The sequence below is a fragment of the Triplophysa dalaica genome, chromosome 12 (assembly GCF_015846415.1).
Source record: "Triplophysa dalaica isolate WHDGS20190420 chromosome 12, ASM1584641v1, whole genome shotgun sequence".
Classification (NCBI taxonomy): Eukaryota; Metazoa; Chordata; class Actinopteri; order Cypriniformes; family Nemacheilidae; genus Triplophysa; species Triplophysa dalaica.
In genome coordinates, this window is record NC_079553.1 from 3,878,093 (window position 1) to 3,901,858 (window position 23,766).

Here is a 23,766-nt window from a genome sequence, read left to right on the forward strand (position 1 = left end):
TGTTATAATGTATTAACTGTAATAACAATTATTTATAAGACATTACAATCATTGAGAGGTGCATTACAGTGCTTTAAAACTATTTTTATAATGCATTATACATACATGCTTCAAGGAAAGTGTTACCAAAGGTTCTTTTATGGAATCGTGTAGCACCTTTATGTTTAAGAGTGTGAAGTTAAGACATAGATCCAACAAGCACCAATAGGGTTAACACATTCATCCAACAAAAGACAAACAATTGCTGGAATTTAGCGTTTGTTAATACATAAAACAAGGTGCCTTTAAAACAAGATTTAGCACATTTAAAAAAGGATTGAATTACATTTCTTTTTTTAAGAGTAGTATGATCATGTCTTGGCTAAATATCAAACAAATTAAAATAGCACATTTTTATTTATCAAAATATTGTCATATTGACACATGCAGTTTCTGCAGTTGTGGAAGCTCTGTTAAGTTGTTAGGAGTGATTGTTTTACGCTGGCAGAGAGTGGGAAGATGAGTGGACTATGGCTTGCTCTGTATGCATGTTCTGAGTGATGTCTGGCCAGGATGGTTTGCGTCTTCAAGTACTTTGGATAGGTGATGCCAGACAGGTAATGATAAAGGGAGATTTGCACGACTGACTAGGTTCTGGATTGAGCAGTGGTTTTCAGTGGTGGGGTTGTGTCCCTGGGTTACACAGCTGTGTGTAATACTGACATTTGAGATGTTTAATCTGAAGAAATTATTTATTTAAATAGGGTGCATTTTTAATGCCATTTGAAGGGGTCATATGGCTCGAATACGTGTTTTTCTGTATCTTTGGTGTGTTATAAATTGCCCATGCATGTATGAGGCAGGTTAAATTGCAAATATTAAAGTGTCGGAACAAAAGATGCAATCTATGCAAAAGTAAATGCTCATCCAGACCTGTCTGAAACGCCTCGTGTAACCACACCCCCACAAGTCTACGCCAGTTCGTGGTATCAGTTGACTAAGATCGCCCAAATGTATACCCAAGTAAGGTGGGCATATCTGTCAGTACATTTGCTTTGGAACCTGATGTTCCAAATATGGTAAGAGGCGTTACATTTCCGTCACTCGCTTGCAGTATTCGACCAATCACTACCACTGGTTAACTGGCCAATCATAGCACACCTCGCTTTTCAGAGCGATGAGCTTTGTATAAAATCGGCGCGTTTCAGAGAGGCGGGGCAAAGAAGAGATTCAAACATGCATGAGGAAAGAACAGCGTTTTTAACCTTAAATCGTGTAAACACATTACATTACATATAAAATAAATGATAATATTCTTTTTAGCCCTTTAAATTCACCCCCAAAATTTTAATCTCTCGTCATTTACTCATCGTCATGTCATTCCAAACTTGTTTGACTTTCTTTCTTCTCCTGAACAGAGAGGAAGAAATTTTTAATGATGTTGTTAACATTGACTTCCATAATGTGGACACAAAACCACATTTCTAAAAATATTTTCTTTTGTGTTAAACACAAGAAAGTCACATATGTTGTTTGAACGGCATGAGGGTCAATAAATAATAACATAATGTTTCATTTTAGGCGAACTGTTGATTCTTAGCTGTTCTTATTCTTCTAAATACAGGCTTTAGTTGTTGTGGAATCCATTGATAGCTGCAAATTCTGTTGCATTCTTACTTTGTTGTACTTCCAGTAGTGATCTAGTGGGCCCGTCATAGACAACAGCATTGTTGACATCAGGGCCATTTATTTTTGCTGCTATTAGTCAGCTGAAATATGAGCCTGAGAGTAAATACTAAGGCTTGGTCCCATTCATTCAATTCAGTCCTGGACCCACAATTGAGACTGATGCATAATAACAGTAAATGGGGTCTTACTTTTTACTATAGAAAGCTACTTTGGCGCGTGTATCAGGAGCAGAAGTGAGCTTAACCACATACACATTTATAGTAAACACAGTTAAAGATTACTGTTATCAGCACTGTATTGAACATGTGTTAATTAATGGATTAAATGTATGCAAATTGATCTCTATTATACCTTTTGTTAATGTGTGTGTGTATACCTGGTAAACCCTACGATATGGGGACAAAATGTCCCCACAAAGATGGCAACATCTAAAATCCTTGTTCTTGTTTTGATCCCCATGAGGAAACGAGCTTATAAATCATACACAATTAACTTTTTTGAAAATCCACACAGTTTGTACATTATAAAAACCATTGCGTCTATGGAATTACCCCATAAAACATAGAACAAAAACCAACATGTGTGTGTGTGAGAGAGAGAGAGCAGCAGTTACTTAGTTTTCATTTCTCACTGGCCGTTTTCAAGACACCCGTCTGTGTGCGAGGACCCCAGTGTAATTATGCATAAGAGTTCTGACATAAAGACCTGGTTTTATTCCTACTGCTGGAAATATTGTGTAAATTCTGTGTGTGTTTTGTACTTTTTGTAGAACCAGAAAACCAGTTACTGGTGTGGCATTTTTGCATTTTGTTATCATAATAGCAAATATGGACTGCTAATTTAACATAATAGTTTAATCATTTGTTTGGCCTATTTAGCTGTAACTGCATGGTATTTTTACCCACCTGCGTTTATGTGGCATGTCCAGTGCATGAGTAAGCATGATGCAGTGCATTGTGGGTTCTACTGGGACTATCAACCAAAGCATTGTGGTCTGCATTTAAACCATCGTGGTATTTTTGTAAATCTTAATAGCATAAATACAGCAGGCCTATTGCTAAAATATATAGAAATCATTTCTTACACATGAACTTGGTTGTCATTTTAGTTGAGTTCTTATGCTCTATACATCCATTATCTTCAGCTTCCTTCAGACTCCTGTGTCACATTGTGTTTGTGAAACGTTGTGTCCTAAATGGTAGGTCACTATAACACAGCATTGTTTTGTGCTTCTGTAGGCCCCTGAGAGTCTGCTGGAGTCTCTGGAGACACATCTTAACACGCTTGAGGGGAAGAAAGTGTAAGTTTGTTTGGCCTTTAAAGGAACATGGAAGTGTTCACTAGTGAATTACAGATTTTTTTAAAACAGCCTTCTCCTTTTTACATTCCCTTCTTTTTTACTTTTAGTTTAACTGTAACTGTATATAGTGCATATAAATATTCCACTGATGATAAAACAAATACTAATACTGTCCCTTTGCTTTGTTAACAGTGATGAGTAAGTATTTTTTCCTCATTGTGTGTTTCAAAATTTCTTTATGTCAGACATGAATGTGTTTTCATACTGTTGGTTATGTTGTCGTCATTGTGTGGTTTTCGGTTCTATGGAACAGATGTTTGAACTTCTGCATTAATACTGAAGTTCACGCTGTCTATAGAATAAACATTTTAGTCCCTTATTAGTCACTTTATTAATATTAAGTTCAGTCTGTAAGAAATAAAGCAGAACGAATTTAATAGTGCCAACCCGGAATTGACTTGGGTGTCTTGTAACAGAATCCCCCCACATTAAGTATGCATGTTAGCTGTTAGCATTTAACATGATTATTGTTTCATAAAAAATAGAACCGTTGTCTTAAAGCCACAATATGGAATCATTTTGTTATGAAATATCCCAAAATCTGTATATTTCATGCAGTTGTAAACTAACATTATCCCAAATGTTCCCAAGAATGTGCAAATCCAGAGAAATTCCTATTTAAATAATGTCTCGTCCCTTATCTCCCTTGTATTTGTTGGATATAAGTGACTTAATATCCGCTGCTCTACACTCCCCTCAGTTTCTGGTTGTAGAAACTACGGCAACACGCAAATGCGGAAATGCTTATACAGCATCTGTTGTTCTGTTATTATGGATCATAATTACTCTTTGGCGAGTTAAAGAAACCCAAAAAAGCGCAAACGTAGTTAACCACCATAGTAAGATGTATCGTTGGGTAAATTAACGATGTAGCAATCTAGTTGATGACGCCACACAGGTGGAGGAGTAATGACGTGAACTAATAAATACGTTCAGATCGAATTAATATAAAATTTTTGCTTTAAATAACATACATTGCATTTAAGGACTACTGTTGTTATCCTATTTTTGTTATCTGTTGTTTTATTTCATGATATTTAATTCATTTATTAGTATCCTCCTACGTCATTCCGCCCAGGGATTCCCCAGGGTCCTAGCGCACGCACACGCAGATCATGCACACATTTAAAAAACAGCGCTTCTATTTCCTTGACAACCTGAAAGATGTCCAATTAGATTTGTATAAATTTCGAGTGATAGATAAGGAATGCACTGCAAGTTGCTTACTTTGATCAAAAGCTTGATGAAGTCTAAATGTCATAATAATTCGGAACGATGCTTCTAACCACAGCTCTAGACCTGTAGTTACAACCACTGGCTTTGCAATGCTGCGTGGGATTGATAATCGGAACGTTGTTTTTGGTAAACACTTAAATCGTTGAACTATGCTGGACCGACGGAACTTGCGACCATAGTTGACTGACGATGCTTTTGGGAAACGCACCCCTGGATGGTGAAAAAGACATGTCCCATAATTCCACTTTCCTACATAACGTCATTTAGGTTTTATTTTGTTGTTGTTTAGAAAGTGCACCATCTAGCGGTCCAAATGTACATATTGTGGCTTTAACGGATATGTTTTCCTCGATCTGCTTGCGGTTTAAAGAGGGATTTTATTTTATGGCCTCTTTTCAAAGTTGTTTTAAAGTTTTCTTTGTTTCACTTTCTACCACTAGGTCACCAACTAAGGTGAGTAATGTCTCGCAAACTACCAATGTTTTTCACGTATGTATGTAATACTTTCAAGAAATCGTAATGTTTTTTGTGTATTAAATTGAACTATAATGAATCCAACATGCCATATAGAGAGGATCTCCTACAAATAATGGAACGCCTGCTGGTACCCCTGCGAAAACAGCAGAACCAGCTGCAGTTCCTGAGCCCACCACAGCACCAGAACCTGCCAAAGCAGCCCCAGTTACAACCACCACCAAGTGAGTCCAAACTGTCCTGTTGTTTAAAATAAAAACAAAACCATCCTTAATATGTTCTGACTATAGACCCATCGCTCTTACCCACTTTTTTTGCAGTAGCGGTTTTAATGATCTAGTGGATTTCGATCTTCTGGCACCAAGTGCAGGGGGTTCAGCTGCTTCCACAGCATCATGGGGAGGTGAGCTGTTGTGTCTGGTTAAGAAATTTGTCACACTTCAGGTCAACTGATTATATTTAATATGTCCATGATTACACAGATTAAAAGAAACAAGAGTTTTAGATTGAAATTCTGTGTGTTAACCACGTATACTGCCACTGTATCGCAAGTTAATTTTTAAAGCTGCACTGCAGGGCTATTTTAAATGAATAAGGCCATTTAGGAGAATATTAAGTGAGCACTCAGAGTTTATTAACACAGACTAATGGGAAATGTTTCTCCAACCAAGCTTTTCGAATCCCATTCGTAAGCTTCAGTTTCTTTCAAGATGAAAGATTTAAGTGGGATCAGTATCAGTAGTGCTTATGTCTAACACAATCTTTCTGTTTTTTTCCGCTTTGGGTTCAGATCTGCTGGGAGAGGGTGAGTAGAGATTTACGTTTCATTTAATGTAGAGGTCTATTAAGAGCAATATGTATGTTACAAAGTAAAATAGTTAATCTATGTTCTGAACCATCATGGATCCGAATGGATATTATTTTTCCTTTAATAATAAAACTGCATTGTTATTGTAGAAGAAACATATTTTTCAGCATTTGTTTTTGTCACCATCTTTGAATGGATGTCTAACACATGTTGGCTCAAGTCAACAAATTTCCATGTTTTATTAAGTGAGCTGGACCTGCTTAAAAGGAACTCTTTCAACAAACTTTTCAGTATCCAAAGCTTCACTGTTGTCTTTTTGAAATGGCAGTGGTGATCCGGCTACATCTTTATTACGTCGTTATGCACAAAACTTACCACAAAAATCATTTTTTCTCCACCATCACTTCTTTCCCTCTCTTTTATCCTACACTGTCTTCCTCTCAACGCTTTGGTTTGCTTGTGATTTGGCCGTTGTGGGGTTCCAGACACTCTGGCCGCTCCTGCCGCTAGCTCTGACGCGCCGCTCTCTAAGGCTGACTCTGCTTCTGCAGCTCCTGCGGCTGATGAACCAGCGGCTGATGCCAACGCCGCCCCGGCCGCTGCCTCGCTGCCAGTGCCTGCGCCCGCTTCCACCATTTCAGACATGGACCTGTTTGGAGGTCGGTCAGGTTGTTTCTGGGTTTAAGAGTGCTTTTATATGAACATGGAGAGAGATTGTTGGATTAACGCTTGTAACCAAACAGTTCTTGGAAAACGTTGACTACCACAGTAGGACAAATGGCAATGTCAAAAGTTCCCAAGAACTGTTTGCTTTCCTACTTTCTTCAAAATATCTTCTTTTGTGTACTATGGTAGTCAGCGGTGGCCAAGAATTAGGATTAGACTATACAGCCATAATCAATTTGTATAATGAAGAAAACTACTGATTCAGTCACGCATGATTAGCTTGAAAGCTTTCGTTGCAATTATTCACCACTGGTTTTAAAGGCATGACAGACATCTTGGAACAAGACAAACAGCAAACAAATAACAGCTCACCTTAGTTCACCTGAATTTGAACATTTATTTCATTCTAAATATAGTTTAAATGTATCAACATATTTACTGACATGACTTATTGATAAACAATTATAATTAAACGTTATTTGGAGAACTATTAATACTCGATGCACAAGCCTGTGTTTCACTTTTGATAAGGATTTTATGTTTTTTTTTTTAATAGAATCAATCTTTCAATGAAAGATATTTGTAGTGTACCTGTAGCGTACTTGCAATAGTTTCACTTTCGCACAATCAGATACACTAAAATGTATCTTTAGTTGGACTTTAAGTTTGCCAATTTAGTATACCACAAATACAATCGCAATGTATTTTCATCAAGTACATCAAATGTAAATGTAATGTATTTCAAATACATTTTAGTATACTTGTTATTCATTAAGGACCATATGAATATTTCAAGTCAAGGTCACGTCTTATGTTTTGTTTTTGTATTATGGTGTATGTGTTGCTAATGGAGAATTTTCACAACCAAACAAGGTGATTAGGACCTCGAGTGAAGCAGAAGGGTTTTGTATCATCCTAAAGAGGTTAATTTTAGGATAATTACCGGCTGCCCGATCATTATCTCACTCATTACGCTGCTACTTACCAAAGAAATACATAACTAGACATTATTGATTTGAATTGAAATAATTTGTTTATGAGAGAGGATAGAATCCATGTAGCGCTACAGGAAACATGGAGCTTACCGCATTGTAGGAAATTGATTGTCAGGGACAGTGGTCAAATATTTAGTTTAGCGTTCATCGTAAGAAAATATCTGACCACAAAGTGCTGCAGCTGACCAATCAGAAACAAGTATTTCAGAATGTAAGGTATATAAAATAAAGTTTATATACCTTGTGCTGTGAATTCAGTTGATTTAATTGTCCCATTAAATCAATGGCTTATTTTATTTTGCTAATAAAGGAAATAAATCCTACCTGGCTTCATTATCAAAATCGCAGTCAAATGAGTCGTGATGGTGTGAAATGTGCTTCACAGTCCATCATTGCTTAAGCTCACATGAGTCATGCTGTCAACGGCATACACTTTGACCAAAAGTCATTGACAGGATGTGACACGCAGCTAAACTCATTTCTCTCGATGTGTACAGACTATAGACACAGCGAAGTTAACTGTATACAGCCTAGATTGGTCTTTTCTTATTACCAGTCGGGATGTATAGAGTGTTCCTGCTCATTTTATGTCACAGACATTGAAATCTCTTTCTCTGCCTGTCTCTCTCGCTTCATGCCTGTTTCTTTTCTTCTCTGTTGGCTTTTGTTGGTCTGGTTTGGTCCAGACGCATTTGCCCCCTCCCCAGGCGATGGTCCGAGCGAGGGCGTGGCCCCAGCAGCTGCTGCATGTGGCGGATCTGGTGGGTGCTTATCCATACACAAGATCCATTAAGACTCTTCATTTATGTGTGTTTATATATAAAGATTTATGCGTGTGACTTTCAATGGAAATCTAACTACTTTGCATGTGTCAGCTGTTTTGTATGTACAGTGCATGTGTACAGTAGTGGCTAAAAGTGATGTCCTGGAGGGGCATATTTGTACAACATTTGTATTTTATGCCCCCTCAAGTTAGATTATATAAGTTTATTAGAAATTATTTGGCAAAAGACCCAGTACAGATTTTTGGGGAATAAATGACCCCGGACCACAAAACAAGTCATAAGGGTCTGTTTTTCTAAATGAAATAAATACGCTTACCATTGATGGTATGGTTTGTTAGGATAGGACAATCTTTGGCAAAATTTGAAATTCTTCAATCTGAGGGTGCAAAGAAATCAATATATTGAGAAAATCGCCTTTAAATTTGTCCATCTGAAAGAAACAGGTTTGTTGCAACGCTCTCTCTGGGCTCACCGCTGTAATGACGTTGTGCAGAATAGATGACGGAAATAGATACAGATTTTCCCAATTCCCCAAAAGCGGGAGTTTGTAGGCGTGTTTCTGCCATTTTTGGTGAAGATTTTGCTCCATTTATGCTATATTTACAGTAGGAAATTAAAAAGAAAAATTCTTGGAACATGATCTATACCTGATATAATAATGATTTTTGGCATAAAAGGAAAATTGTATTGTTTTATGGCTCCAACTATACCCGTGCTCATTATGACTGGTTTTGTGGTCACGGGTCACATATGGTTTTATTTGAATATCCCAAAAAGGCATAGATAAACATAAAAAAGTGTTCGTTTTTCAAAATATTTATCATTCATATTTGTACCAAGTCTCCTGGACCTTGAGTCAATAAGCTTAACTCAAGCGCCTTGCATCATTTTTTGCCGAGCCTCCTTAAATTCTCAAGGCTGAGCTTTACTTTATACTCCTTTACTTTATACAACTATTCAACATGAATACCATATCTTTGAAAATATATTTGAATAAATAAAAAGCAAAGATGACATCCTTTTGACGTTACTGTATACTGTATGCGTGATTATTCTTTGCATTGCTTTAGTTATTAAACCCTCCTTTTACTTGAGGATTCATCATTCTGTCCATGACCTGCTTGAGAGATCTCAGATCGCAGCTCACATCCTTCTGTCCCGTCGAAATGATCTTCCATAGCTTGTTTCACTGCTGTGTTAACCATATTAATCGACTCGCATCCAAATACCCATGTTTCCGTTCCCTGATCAATTATATGTTAGTATCAGAGATTCATTCTAACCTTAATGTTTATTTTCATGAGCAGAGTGGATGTATTTACTGTACATAATGTTGCATGCTACAAGAGATATTTGACCTTATTGTTTGAACTGTAACATTAATAAAACATGCCTCTATTTTAATTATTACCATGTAGGAGAATATCAAACTGCTTTTAACATTCTCATGGTTGTACTACGGTTAATAGTGCCTTAAACGTGACGGATTCCATTTTAGTACTCCTGAAGTTGCAAGCTTTCAATGTGTTTCCTCTTTTCATTTGCACTGTTTGTTATTTAACAAAGCTTCCCCATCCCATTGTCACCCCTCCCCAATAAAGACCCCTGGACCACGTCTGAGGGGAGTGCGAGCGTCGCTCCAGAGCTGGACCTCTTTGCCATGAAACCCGTAGAGAGCGCAGTCACTGAGGTCACATCCCCTACTAGTGCCGAAGCGAGCATCTCGCCAGAAGCCGCTCTTGCTGCTTCCTCTCCACCCACCGCCACCGCATCCGCAACATCTGCAACAACTGAGCCCGCGGCCGCCCCGACACTAGACCTCTTTAGTGGTAAAATCTCTGCTTTAACTCTGCCTGTGTTTGCTCTACTCTGCATTATGCTCTAACTTGCCAAGCTAGTTCCCTAACATTATTACGATTTTTTTGTTGTTCTCAATCTCATATTTCGTTTATTTTGGTCATTCTGGTCTCGGGAGTGAATCGTGGCATTAACCACCTTCATTGCAGAGGTGCAATGTTCATCAAAATGAGATGACATTTTTAAATTGTATTCGTCTAGCTTGAAAAAGGGTGGTCAATGTCCCGGATTTACGCTTGGCCTTTAAAATGCACCGCAGTCGGTCAAAATCCAGGATTTGCGGTGTCCTGCAAACCTTTTGACCTCAATGCGAATGTTGCGAGTTCATTGAAATCGGTTCATGCTTTTTTACATGTTGATATTTCTGTACAGTTCTGAAATATGCAAAAAAAACAAGGTTTTCCCTCTCTCTGTCTCCGTTGTATCTGTGATGATATGGAATGCCTCGAATCATAACGCATATGTGTGTCCTTGTTTATAGATATGTTTGATTCTATGCCCGATCAAGGCTCCTCCACTGAGCCCAAAGCAACCACTCCTAGCGTAGACCTATTCGGTGCAGGTACAGGAATTGATTGCCGTACTTTACGTCTCGTCTGTTATAGTCTTCATCTTCTTTCCCATCTGTTTTTGCACTGCTCCGTCTTGGGTTGTCCTCATAGTGGAACGTGGACTTGTGCATGTTTGCGCCCTCAAAAGCACGAATTTGTGTCCTTCGTGTGCTCATGCACCCTTCTGACTTCGCTCGCATTTTCTCTTCGTCTTCCTGCTCTGTCTTCAAGATCTTCCTGCTGTCTCTCGCGGGCCTTCGCCTCTGCCTGAGGCCAGTGTGACTGGTGATCTGTTGTCTGGTGAGTGTCTGTCCTTTGTCACTGAAGTTTTATTCTTTTACCTCGAATTTGTACTTTTCGCAAATAGGGTACAAACCTGACATTTAAATAATATCAGACTTTTTCTCCATTGCTAAAAAGGATTGGACGATTTTCACCCTATTTGAGAAAAGTTGCAATCTTATTTGCTTACACTTCACATTTACTCCAAACCGTTAATATTCAGGAAGCTAGAGGAATCAAAGCCTGTCCTCTTTTTTGTGTTTCTCTCACATAGACTCGTTCGTTGCTCCAGCTGTTGCTCCTGTGGCCGCGACACCTGCGGCTCCAGCTTCTGCTGTCTCTCCTCCTAAAGCCGCGACAGGACCTGTGCTGGATCTCCTTGGTGTGTCCTTTAAACTCCATCACACAAAAACGCACATCCGGAGGAGCAGAGATTGAGCTTAAATACACAGATCACATCCAGATGTTTCCACAATAGTGTAATCCTCTGACTTACAATGACCTGTGAATTGTAAAAGGGTTGTTGCCCAACGTTTGTCTTGAGTCTTTTCACATCGATTATGTTGTTTGGTGTTCCTTTTACTCTTATAGTGTAGATTGATGGGACATGACACTTGCAACACCAAGGGTGTGGGTTCAATTCAAGATAACACATACAGCCGGGGAAAAGTTTTGTTAAGAGACCATTCCACAGCATTTTTAGACGTATTGGAGCCATTGTAGTCCAGTGTTTGTTGAGTTTCAACCAAATCAAGCATCAGGAGTGACATAAAGTCATCCAACAGCAACGTGAAACACTGACAGCATGACAAGACACATGAAAACAGAACACATTAAAAGTTTCGAACGTTTTTAAATACATGTACAAATATTATTCACTTTAAAGCAATGCAACCGTTATAGTTGTGAAGGTATTTAGGAAAAGTTAAAGTATTCTTTCTGATGTGATAACCTTATTTTTATCACAGTTTTCATGTATCTTGTCATGCTGTCATTCTTCCACATTCTTGTTGGATGTAAATATATAAATATGTACCTTCAAGTCACTTTGGATAAAAGAGTCTGCCAAATGCATGAATATATAACCATTTTCCAAGTTTATACTTTTAAGAATTGGTAAGTATAACATGTTACATTTCATAATCTTCTGATTCATGGTGTAATTTCTGCAAATGCTACCGATGGTGTTTTGTTGGTGTTTGGTTATTCATTTGTAACTGTAAATGAGCCAGCGAAGAATTCGACAACAGAGACTTTTGTTCGGTGTGTGTGTTTGCCCGGTTTGCATGCTGTGCTATCATGTGTATTTGAGTGCATGGGAATGTACACAGTATGCATGTTTGCGCATACATGCGTCAGTGTTTATTGCTGTCTGCGTCAGTGTTTATGGGTTGGCGTGGGAGTGTGTCGTCTGGTGGAAGATCTCGGCTCAATCTCTCCATCTGCCCCTCTCTCAGTGTATGCAGCTGTAAGGCTCACTAATGCTTCTCCTCCTTCATGCTGCGCTGCGGGACGTCCTTCGCCCGGACAGACACGTTTGGGGACGCCACCTTGGATTGCCAGACCAGTGCGCCGTCAGGTGACCTGCTTGGGGGTATGTGTCATATATGCTGACAGAATTTTTCCTCTTTGTGTTCACGAGGAACCTTTAAGTGAGATGTGGGTGTGTTTATGATGATGGGTGGATTTTGATTGGCTTTCATTCCTCAATGTAGGATTGATTTCACCAGTTGCCCCCACAGTTGCCCCTACCCAAGTGCCATCTTCAGCCCCAGCCGACCTGCTGGAGTCGGATTTTGATGCCTTTGGCTCTGTGCCGGTACCCACGACCACGCCGGCATCAGACAATGCCGCTGTGGCGCCCTCTGGTGGCTTTGATGCATCTGGTGAGGCGATACCTCTATTGGAAATATGTGTGCTGTCAAATGTTAAACAATTTATGGCTTATTTGACAAAACAAATATTTTAAGCTTGTCTGCAGTGCTTTTTTTTGCAATATTCGCCGACCTTCTTATGTAATATACAGAGGATTTTGCTTTGCCAAAGGCGTTTTTACCAAGCAGTTGCTCCTGTTCTTTTAATCTCTTTGTGTTCTGTTTCATCCTCGCTCTGCTTTCTTGCTCTCTTAATATGCCTTTTTCTCGACTTCCTCATCTGTCTCACCTTTCCTGGTTTCTGTTTATCTCCGTGCCTCCCTTCTGATATCTCTCCTCACACACTGCTCTGGCTCATTGCTTGCACCCGCTGTGCGTTTGGTGAGTTGGCGAGAGAGCTCCGGTCAGGGCTTTGCGGCATGTAGCATTTTACCCAATCACGCTGCTGGGTTCGGGAAGTGTGAATGTACTAGAGTTGTGTTTTCACTTTCTTTGTCTTCTGTCCCTCTCTGTGCGGTGTGCCACCTGCTTGCCCGTATTACTGCATCAGAATGCATTGCTTGCCTTAGTGTTATAAGTCTTGCCTTTAGGTGACCTTTGCTGTAAAACTTTAGGAATTTGAGTCTGGTTTTTACCAAACTCCTCCTTAAGTACACTTAAGTATTTTTTATTTGGTTGCAGTGTATTTCCCTGAGGATATTTCCTTCTGAGCCTGACTGAATGTATCAAATTATGTTGTGCTGGCATCCTTTAACTCGATATGTGCAATGCTACAAATTGCACGTTCGTGAAGATGTTCTTATGTGTTGATAGTTTCGCAGCTTCCTAATGCATGTCCTAAAAACCCCTGGATGCAGATTTGAATACCTCGTATCATGAACGTTACAAGATTTTTGGGGATATTTCTATGTTGTTGCTGTCTTTTGTTAGACTCACGTACTGCAATATTTGACTGGTTATATTATGCAAGTGACCAGTTGTTTGTCCAGAACATAGCACAGGCCTATGAAGCTCTGACCAACAGATTATCTATTATAACCTCTATTAAACCCAGTTTTCTGTGTCCACCGTAGTGTTTGATGGATTAGGAGACCTTCTGATGCCAGCCATAACGCCTCAGAGCACAGGCGGGACTCCTATGGCTGCCGGGAGCACACCAGTGACACCTGGGATATTGCCGACAATGGCGTCGGTCATGATGGGGATGACCCCGACGATGATCCCGACAATGGCACCTGTCCAACCAATCAAACCCATTGGTGGAGACTTGGACTCTTCGCTTGCCAGTTTGGTTGGAAGTATGTACTGTATGAAAAAGGGTAGACCTGGTGTGTAAGGGTCAATGAATTTTAGGAAGTGCCAGCGTGTACTTATCTTTCTGTTTCTTTCTCTTTTCTAGACTTGGGGATGGGAAATCCAAAGAAGTAAGTTTTGTGTTTGTCATAGTGTTTCTTCTCGCTCTGTGTCTATTATGGATACCTTTTAATCTTGCCACTAATCTATAATGTCCATGTGCGGGTTATGAATGACTTAATCTGACCTATATTGACAGTTCAATAGACAGTGTTTTCAGGGATGTGGCAGGTGAATTGATTTATCTTGCCTTGGAGGACAAGTCAATCTTGTTTCATTTTTTGCAGCCCTTAAATATCTCGTTTCATTTATGAATGATTTATGTGTACTACGTTAACTGACATCTGTTTTTTCGGTACAGGGACAACCAGTGGAATGAGAAGAAGCTGACAGGAGGAGCTAACTGGACACCTCATTTAGCCCCAACTAGCTGGGGAACCCCCGGCGCTCAAATGGTAAGACTTACCCCTCTGGTGCTCCTTATTCATCCTCCAAGTCAAAAGTGACCAAAGATCTTAAATCTATCTTGTTTGTGTTTGTTTTCAGTGAAATAAGGATTTATATTTTTCCTTTACTATTTCAATTTTTTAAGGATTTGAATGGTTTTATGTACATTTTTTCATTTAATATAATATTAATATTAAATAATTTCCCGTTCCCATTTATTTCCTAGACCATTAAGCCTTTTTGAATCGCCTCCTTTTTTGTGTTGTGTACCATTCTGATAAAGTGAAAAAAATAAATTAAAGAGGACAAACAGAGGGTTCGATTTATTTAAGATTGGATTATTTTGGAGATTTTGTCATGATTCTGTTTTCTCTTGTGTTTGTATTTAGCCTGGCTCTTCTCCTGGAGCCCCAGGTGCTGCCGCCCCTCCTGGAGCTATGGCACCGCCCATGGCAGCACAGCCAGGCTTTGGCATGGTGAGAAATCATCCTTTTACCACAGAACAAATCAACAGGGTCTCTGTATTGTTTTGCCTCATTACTCCTCTTCATTGTTCTCCCAGCCCGCAGCAGCAGGAGTGGGTGCTCCCATGATGCCCCAGCCGATGATGGGTCAACCCATGATGAGGCCGCCATTTGTAGGATCAGGAGCACCAGTAAACAACTTATTCTCAAACACACACAAAAAACAAACACTTTCTATTCTTGATGTCGATCCTGCATATTTATTTCCATAACCCTGCACGGTTGTCTTCTCAGTTGTCTCCAGGGCAAGTTGTTCAGAGCCCCAAAAAGCCTCCCACCAAGGACCCCCTCGCAGATCTCAACATCAAGGATTTCTTATAATCCCTCAGGTATCTTCAGTAAGACATTATTAAACATCATTTCACTTTATTGAGCAATATAATACAACATTTCGTCTCTGTTCCGATTTCAGTATTTTTCTCAAAGATTGAGCTCCACTGAGAGAGGGCTGCTGTCTGTTTACATCCCCAGATGCCTGAGGACCCCTCAGCTAGAGATCCACCGATCCCCCCTCAAATCCATTCCGCCCTTCCCAGCGTACCTGTGTCATGTTGTAGCACAAACTGTGAAGTGAATCGTAGAGAAAAACAAGCCGAAAAATGACGGTGTGCTTATTTCAATGTGTTTTTGTTTAAATGAAACAAAACTATTTAAAAAACACAAATGATGAAGAAAGACTTAAAAAGTGTATGTAGGTCAACTTTTTTCCAACGTTTAAGAATGAAATGAATGACGTGTGTATGTTCCCCTCAACTGTACTTTGGGGGCCTCCTTGATGTGACGGCCCACCCGAAAAATGTTCATTTGTGCGCTATTTGTTGTATGTTCTTTGGCAGCAGTGTGCAATTTATCATTTGCGAAAGGTACACTGCATAGTGACAAAACAGACTCTGTGAGCAACTCATTGATGTGAACCTGGTAGTAAAATTATAAGAAGTCAGTTTGTCATCATCCATAATCCATTGAAATGGTTGTTTACAAATATAAAAATATATGAATATATATGAATATGTATAAAGTAATAACATATCCAGGCTCCTTTATTCCACATAGATAACTCGATTGGTGGTAACATGTCCTTTTTTGTAACGCTGTAGTTTAATTGTCAATCCACTGTTAGCATACTTGCATCCATTTGGTTTATCTCATGAAACAACACTTAAAGGGACAGTTCACCCAAAAATAAAAATTCTGTCATCATTTACTCCCATTCGGGTTGTTCGATATCGGTATACATTTCTTTGTTCTGATGAACACAGAGAAAGATATTTGGAAGAATGTTTATAACCAAACAGTTCTTGGACCTCATTGACTACCATAGAAGAAAAAAATTGGTTGTTCGGTTGAACACACAAAAAAGATATTTTGAAGAATGTAGGACAGCAAACAGTTCTGGGGCACTTTTGACTACCATTGTCATTTTTCCTACTATGTTAGGCAACTGTTTCTATTCTTCCAAATATCTTTCTCTATTTTCAACCTAACAAAGAAATTCAGACAGGTTTGGAACAACAAGCGAGTAATTCATGACCGAATTTTCGTTTTTGGGGGAACTATGCCTCTTTTCTCTTAATGACGTGACCAATATGTACAGCAACTTGTTAAACTGGTTATCTGGATGTTTTCCCCCAAATTTTACAGTTGTAGTCAGTGGAATGCTGTGTTTGAGTCTCTTATATAGTTCCTTGTGCTCGTTGAATTTCAAACTGAAGCTGGTACATGTAGTGTTATTTTGTATAATTGTAGAAGAACCATTCACAGGTTTGGTTCTCAGTCTTACCCTCCCATATAGCACATTCTACTCCTCGTTTGTTATACGTGATGGTCAAATCATGCTCCCTCTGTTGGTGAGTGGGATATTGTAGTTTGCACAACAGAATGGAGTGCAGAGCAGAAATCTAGAATGAAAACACTGGTTTTATGAAAAGGAGCGTTTTCATTCTGGACCATGTAGGGCTTAGGTGCACGTGCGGTTTTATTAGCAGTGATAGACTCTTAGATCCTTGCAACAGTTTTCAGAGGTTGTCACTGTTAAACAGTGTTACAGAATGGACATCCCTGTAGGAACTCTCTAGAACTCTTTATTCCCTTTGTTGTCATGGACGTGACAAAGGCAGATATTCGGCTCTCTTTTTCAATTCTCAAAATGTATTTATTTTCAGTTTTCGATTCATATTGACACCCCTACATAGTGCATGTAAGCCCTTTGAGATGCAATAAACACTGATGGGAGGAATTGCCCACCTGAGTTCCAGTGTCTGTTTTCAACAGAGATTACATCTTTTTGTAAGATGCATGTTGTCCTTTTCATATATGAAGAAATAGTTCACCTTCACTATTAAAATTAAGTCATTTTTACACACAATCTTATCATTTCAAACCTGTATGACTTTCTTCTTCTGCAGAACACGTTATTTTGTCCCCATTGATTTGCATTGGTTTTGTGTCCATACAATAGAAGTCAATGGGTACCAATGGCTTTTGATTACCAACATTTTAAAATACCTTATGTTTTACAGAAGAAAGAAAATAATGTAAATGAGTGACAAAACATTTTGAAGGTGAACTATTCGTTTAATGAATAGCTATTGTGTATATATACCTGGTCTTACTAAATTACTGTAGTAAAACCATGATTTGTTTTCATAATGATGTCATTTGATTCAGCAGTTGTTGGATTATCGAAAAACAAACACAGTTTTTTTGTCCTCCTTGACCAACATAAATCTCACTTTATTTGGTCTTTAAAATAGTACAGAGTTTTTTAACCAACGTTGAAAAATATAAATGCAGATTTATATTACGATTTTTACATTTCCTATATTGCTTTCCTCCATATCGTAATTACAAACAAATCTAATGATATTTACCAATGACTATAGTAAACTTTAAATAACCCTGTGTAGTTTTGAAAGCAATGCGTGGTTTTATTACACTACTCCACGCTTTACATTAAATACATACTTACAGTTCTACAGTAGCCTGTTACTCTGACAGGTCCTCTGATGTATTAAAAATTAAATTAGCACCAGAAATCAACAAGGACAACCTGAAGGTAGTTAACTGTCTGCATTGTTACAGAAGACAGCAACATAGATGTCAATGGAAGCCCATGAAGAGAGTTTACAGTTTAGTCATCAAAGACACACAACCATAACATCTATATAATGATAACCTACAGAAACAAAACGCTTTAAAAAACAGCATCAATAAGCAGATACTTTCTTAAAAAAAGTAAATCCACAAATAAACAATTTCTCTCAGAAAAATAAGTATTTTTCCTGTGTCGACAACATCTAGGACCAAATAAATGCCTCCCATGGCAAAACAACACTAACTTTCTAATTCAAAAATGATAACGTTTATGACCTAATCTTTAATAAGACCGACTAGAAATACACATCTGATTCAAACCAAAAGTTATCTGGTAAAATAAATTATGGTATCAAAATATCCTTACTTGGAATAGTTCATGACTTTTGTGATGAATTCAAGAGCTTTGACGAATGCAGCAGTCTGTGAAGTGCGCAAATGGGAGGCGCTGAAGTTGTCTGGGGTCTCTCAGGTCGCGTGGCACTTGCTGGAGTCCCCGTGCACCCAATGACAGATCTGCGCGTACTTCAGCGGCGTGATCCTCACCGCCACATTGTAATCCTGTTGCACCCCGTTCACATCCACCCACTGGTGACCCGAGAAAACCCCGATGATCTTCCTCTTCCATTTCTTCTTGCCGGGTTCTTTGAGACGAATGTAGATGCCCGAACCGCTGGATCCGGGCTTGGCATCGCAGTACTGGTACAACAAGTCGTTGGACTCCTCCGATACAGAGCAGAAGCGGTACACCAGGTTGCCCGGCCGGTCATCGTCGAAGCCTGAGAAGTGGATACGGCCAGCCGGCAGCTTTTTGACTGAGGGTATGACGCCTAGATCCATGAAGTTGGTCTTTTGCGCCCTCTTGAGCTCCAGAATGGCGTAATCATAGTCGGCCACTACGCTTTCGGAAATGCCTTTAAACCAGCCCTTCGGTACCTGCATCTGTTTCACCCGCGTCCAGCGGAACGAGGGCGGCGCGGAAACGGCGCTCCTCCGGCTGCGGTTTCTCCTCCCTTTGCCCCTGCGCTCGTGCTTCTCTGCGACCTCTTCGTCTGTTTCCCCTTCTTCTATTTTATTTCTCTGTCCCTTTCCCTTCCGTCCTTTCCCTTTTCTGCCTTTCCCTCGGCGAGATCGCTCCTTCAGCAACCCCACGCTGAGTTTCTGTACTCCGTCCAGGTAGTCCGTGCCGTTGTGGATGCAATGCGCGGCCGTCAGCACGTGTTTGGGGGACACCAGGACTCCAGAGCAGCCCGTGGAAATCTTCACAGACGTCGAGAAAGGATACTTTAAAGAGTATTGCTTTTCCGCGATGGTGAAGCGCGTGTCCGTGCCGTAGACCTCTCGCCTGCGTCGGGCGCGCGACGGAGAGCTTCCCGTCCAGTCGCTCGCGTTCAGCTCCTGCACAGCGACGGTGGTGAGGGTGCGCGTGCCGTTGTCGTACATCGTCTCGTAAGAGAGAATCTTCTCTAAATCATCCAGGCTGGGCACCGGGAGACCCCGCTGGCACTCTATGCCACATACTCCGTGGAGCTCGCTTTGCGGTTTGGCCGAAAACTCTGAGCTGTCCAGACGAACCGTTCGTTTTTCTTGCACAAGAGGCACCTTCTTCTGCGGCCAGGTGTACTCGTCATCACCTGTGGCATCGTTGGCTGCTGCAGCCACCAGCACAGCTAGCGCCGAGATGGAGAGCAGGAGTTTTAAGGGTACCGGGCCCATTGTAGAGAAACCTCTGGTCCCAAAAGAGAACGAGAGAAAAACAGTCAGATACTGAAGAACGGGGCATTATTGTCATTGAGAAATATGTAAGAACACATGTTAAAGAAGTATACTGTGCATTATTTTAATAAAACAGGATGTCCAACTGGGACGTATTTCGTTATAATAAAAAATCCACGCATGACCATTAGGGGGAGACAAATAATAAGATATGAAGCATTACTTTAGAAGTCTGATGTGGAATTCCAAGCGGAGCTTTGCGCCCTTGAAGATCATTGTGAAAATATTACTTAGATTCTTCTTCTTTTTTCGAAAATATGTCTAAGAGTTCCCACTTCAAGGGCTTTGCACTTCATAGTGAGGTCATACACTTCTGATTGGAATTTGTCCTCTACAGCATTCCTATGTCTTATTCTCATTATACCATACCACAGATATTTAGACTCAATCGTAATTTAACTATTAAATCAACAACACTTTTTTCACAGATTCCTAAACAAACTTATGACAACAACTCCAATTTCCGTTTAAAATGGCAAGACACAAAGACACATCTGCACAACTGTGAAAAATAAGTAAAACTTAGTGTGCCAAATTAGCTGTACTAGCTTTGGAGACTGAACAGATACAATAGCACACAAATAGTCCAGCGCCAGGCTGACAGAAGAAAATCTACAGTTCAAGGAAAATTACGCTGTGGAGACTGAAGTTTTGTGGCAGGGAGTGTAAGATTGTTGACCCAGTGAGTCAGAGCTTGGTCAGAGTTAGTGGCTTGGAAACTTTCCCTACTGTCCTGCTAAATGTCAAAATTAAGTCCATATCGAGGCTCTGGTAATATAATTATTTACACTGCCAATAAATCAGAAGAGTACATTTCAACATAAACACTCTCATGACTTAATGATATTTTTTATGTCTGAAATCGAATCAGCAAAAACATTCAGCATTTATACATTTCCATTAAAACAACGACAATAGACACACTATCCAAACAGTACTTCTGCATTCATCAGTGTATCGAGTTGCAGATTTCTTTAAATGAGTTTTAAATGTGGGTGCATTTTATTTTTTTCAGCAGACCATCAATTTGCCCCAAACTGAAAAGACTATTGTCTGCCTGAAGCTGTAATATGCGATTCACCGTAAGATTTCATAAAGTCCCTTAATTAGGAAACATTTGCAGTATTTTCAATGGCACAATACATTTTCCAGATGTGCAGTATACAGTGTGTGCATCATGGCAGAAATTATTACGCATCCACTGAGAAAAGCATAAATACACAATGGGTGGAAGTTGCCAGCAAAGCACAAAGCTAAGCATTTGGAGACACATTGCCAGCAGGCTGACATTCATCCTACAATAGACTACAGAGTCCCGTTCCACAAAAACAGCACCACGAGTGGTCAATTTGGGGGTGATGAGAGTGGGTCAGAATATATATTTCTACAGCATCCTTGATTTAGTATACTTTCCAAAATCCACTTTTCATACCCAACCTTTGCTCTGGTATACTATCACTGTGGACCATATCAAGGTCTGCATGGATTGTCTCCACAGACAAAACCGCCCGACATCATTGGAGGAAAAATGTGTGGGTGCACGGATGCGTGGAAGGGTGGCTATGGATCAAGGCAATGACAAACCAAATGAAGAATTGGTGTGAGGTGAAGCTCTCACGGAGGTCAAACAAAATTCCAGAAACACTGCATGATAAAATGTGCAGACAGTCTGAGGCTTATAAATAATTCAAAATCAACAGTCTCTCTGACATTCGTCCATCACTGCAGAAACATCTCTATGACATCGCCGTTGACTAATATACCCTACACAACATGTATTGCTAATGCAGAGCAACAGCTGGGTAGATTAAAGAGGTATTATATGTCCTAAGCTTTCAGCTTTGGAAAAGACTAGGAGGGATTTTTTTAACGAAGCAGAAAATTTCCCATCCATGCTCCCCTTTTTCCGTTCAGAGTCTAAAAGCGAATCTGCGCATTTTTAACCATTATTTTGTCCAATCAAATGGTGGCGCTGTTGGTCTCACTTGAAACGATTTTGACATCGACTGGTTAGTTCATTTACAGTTGGCTCAATGCATGGCTTTCTCTTACTGTCAGTCATTCGTGCATGATCATTTACAACAACAATTTCCAGTTATCAGTAGATACTTTTCCTTAATAAATGATAATAATTTCAGCCGATCATCACTTTTGTACAGTATGCTGCGTAGCTATTAAATGTGATATTTTACTGAACACATAACGTAAGGTTACCATGGTACATTTTTGCAAGTGCTAAACTTCATCAGAAGTAAATCATTTTCTCATTTTTACGAAAAAATGTATGAATCGAGTTGTTTACCATCTTTTTGTTGATCTATGCAGTTTGTATCTTTTTCCTCTCAGAAAACAAAACACATATTTTACAGACAGAATCTCTGCAATCCAGCTATGTGTTCAAAATCACGAATGACTAGAAAAATAATTTTTTTTTTTGATTTTGCACAGGCTGCAACGAAGCACTTAACTTTTGAAACTTTGTCAAAAGAACTAGACGACCATGATAATATAGGACCTGTTAACGAAAACCTTTGCGCATGTATTTCATACATCAAATTCAGGAGGCCTATATGCCACCAGTGATAACCTTTACTAAAAGGTGAAAAGCTTCATACCTGCTATCATTCGATTGATGGATATGTAAAATCCTCAAAGGGGTGCTTGTTATTTAAAAAGAAGCAGCGTTTGGTGATATAGGAATTTTCATCTCAGAATTCTTCTTGGTTAGTTGATAGTCGGTTTCTTCTCATATCTGCTCCACCTTCAAGACAGTGAGAGCACAGAGGCGAAGTCCTCGGTAGGAATTACACTTGACGTTTGAAGGAACTGGAGGAAAAAAGTCCAACAAGATTTTCACAAAGGATTTCGTGTAGGGGAGGGACCATCGTGCCTTCAACGATGGAGCGGAGAAAGTGAATTTAGCTCACCATAATAACTCTGAGATTTTGAATAAACCTTTTTTTCTGGTCAAATTCAAAGACTCGTTCATTCCATGTCCTCAGTGGAGCTTTCATTGGATCTGGACGATGATTCGTTCCACTGTGCGCACAATAGCGCAGCAGCGCGCTTTATTGAAGTTATGTCCCGTTCCCACATCACTTGTCTCAGTGTAAACGATGTGTTAAACACGGAAGCAGGGGGTCTTTAAATAAATGGATGCCTTAACATTTGTGTTTATTCATGTTTTGGGGTGCTATGAGAGCTGCCCCTCATTTTTTTGACTGTTGAAAAAAAACCTGGTTTATGCTGGTCATGTGCTGGTTTAAGTTGGTCCTTAGCTGGTCCATAGCAGGTTTAAGATGGTAAAACCAGTATCAAACATACCTAACCCAGCATATGGTGTTTTTTTTAACAGGTTGAGTACTTCATTTTGGTGTAACGTACAACAGGTGGGACATGTCCTGACAGATTTTTTGCTAAGGCTGTGTTTCTCCTGTTAAAAACAACATGCATCGGTCTTGTATCACCGATTAAGCATCTCAAACACGCCATTCATCAGAATGAAATGACACATGTTGCAGTACGGCACAAAGACAAGTCTCTCTGCTACACCAGAGGCTCGTCTGTAAAGGTCTCGCGAGACTCCAACCAAACGCTTCCACAAGGTTGCGTTAAATATTATCTCGCGAGAGTGTTTCCCCAATCACTTGCCATGCTGTTTTGAAAATAGATGTAATGCACGTTTTCTTTATTTATCGTTAAAACTTTTTATTGAGAGCTTTTCTGCCTCATTAGGAACAACAGCTGCTGGCTACATGTGAGGTAGATTTTAATAGCTATTTATTATGTTTGGTGGTGAGGGTCCTTCAAGACTCATCTGAAATGGGATTTACTAACATTAAAAGTATTTTGATGGCAATGTGGTTGTTATATTTACCTGTTGCTTGAATGAATGCACAGCTCACCAGAAAATGATATGACCATATTATATATATATAATTTAAGGTATAATATTTGGGCCAATGTACAGCAGATATTTTGAACCTCCTTTCTGTGTCTCATGTTGGTGTGATCTGT

The 23,766-nt window shown here is 39.6% G+C and overlaps 2 protein-coding genes across 6 annotated transcripts in view; one reads left to right on the plus strand and one right to left on the minus strand.

Annotated features, from left to right (window-relative positions):
- Positions 1-17,128, plus strand: part of snap91a (synaptosome associated protein 91a) — a 36,206-nt gene extending 19,078 nt beyond the window's left edge. Inside the window, exons 9-28 of one of the 5 annotated variants that reach the window (XM_056762098.1) lie at positions 2,907-2,968; positions 4,705-4,717; positions 4,835-4,962; positions 5,059-5,141; positions 5,529-5,543; positions 6,032-6,205; positions 7,894-7,968; positions 9,594-9,821; positions 10,331-10,411; positions 10,632-10,700; positions 10,957-11,064; positions 12,214-12,276; positions 12,398-12,568; positions 13,645-13,854; positions 13,956-13,980; positions 14,271-14,364; positions 14,746-14,832; positions 14,919-15,011; positions 15,115-15,209; positions 15,293-17,128. In XM_056762098.1, the coding sequence (XP_056618076.1) occupies positions 2,907-2,968; positions 4,705-4,717; positions 4,835-4,962; positions 5,059-5,141; positions 5,529-5,543; positions 6,032-6,205; positions 7,894-7,968; positions 9,594-9,821; positions 10,331-10,411; positions 10,632-10,700; positions 10,957-11,064; positions 12,214-12,276; positions 12,398-12,568; positions 13,645-13,854; positions 13,956-13,980; positions 14,271-14,364; positions 14,746-14,832; positions 14,919-15,011; positions 15,115-15,201 (1,866 nt within the window). In that variant the 3' untranslated portion in view covers positions 15,202-15,209; positions 15,293-17,128. Of the gene's footprint in view, positions 1-2,906; positions 2,969-4,704; positions 4,718-4,834; positions 4,963-5,058; positions 5,142-5,528; positions 5,544-6,031; positions 6,206-7,893; positions 7,969-9,593; positions 9,822-10,330; positions 10,412-10,631; positions 10,701-10,956; positions 11,065-12,213; positions 12,277-12,397; positions 12,569-13,629; positions 13,855-13,955; positions 13,981-14,270; positions 14,365-14,745; positions 14,833-14,918; positions 15,012-15,114; positions 15,210-15,292 lie in introns of all 5 variants that reach the window. The other 4 variants (XM_056762097.1, XM_056762096.1, XM_056762099.1 and 1 more) reach the window with 4 other exon arrangements.
- Positions 17,129-17,586: 458 nt separating this feature from the next.
- On the minus strand, positions 17,587-22,800 carry prss35 (serine protease 35). Its single transcript, XM_056762577.1, has 2 exons — positions 22,365-22,800; positions 17,587-19,702 (listed from the first exon to the last, which is right to left on the minus strand). Exon 2 carries the CDS (start codon positions 19,687-19,689, stop codon positions 18,442-18,444), a length of 1,248 nt encoding a protein of 415 aa, XP_056618555.1. The 5' UTR covers positions 19,690-19,702; positions 22,365-22,800; the 3' UTR covers positions 17,587-18,441.
- Positions 22,801-23,766: the final 966 nt, after the last annotated feature.

Excerpts from the sequence above, each read along its gene's own strand:
- prss35 (XM_056762577.1), bottom strand. The coding sequence starts at position 19,689 with ATGGGCCCGGTACCCTTAAAACTCCTGCTCTCCATCTCGGCGCTAGCT.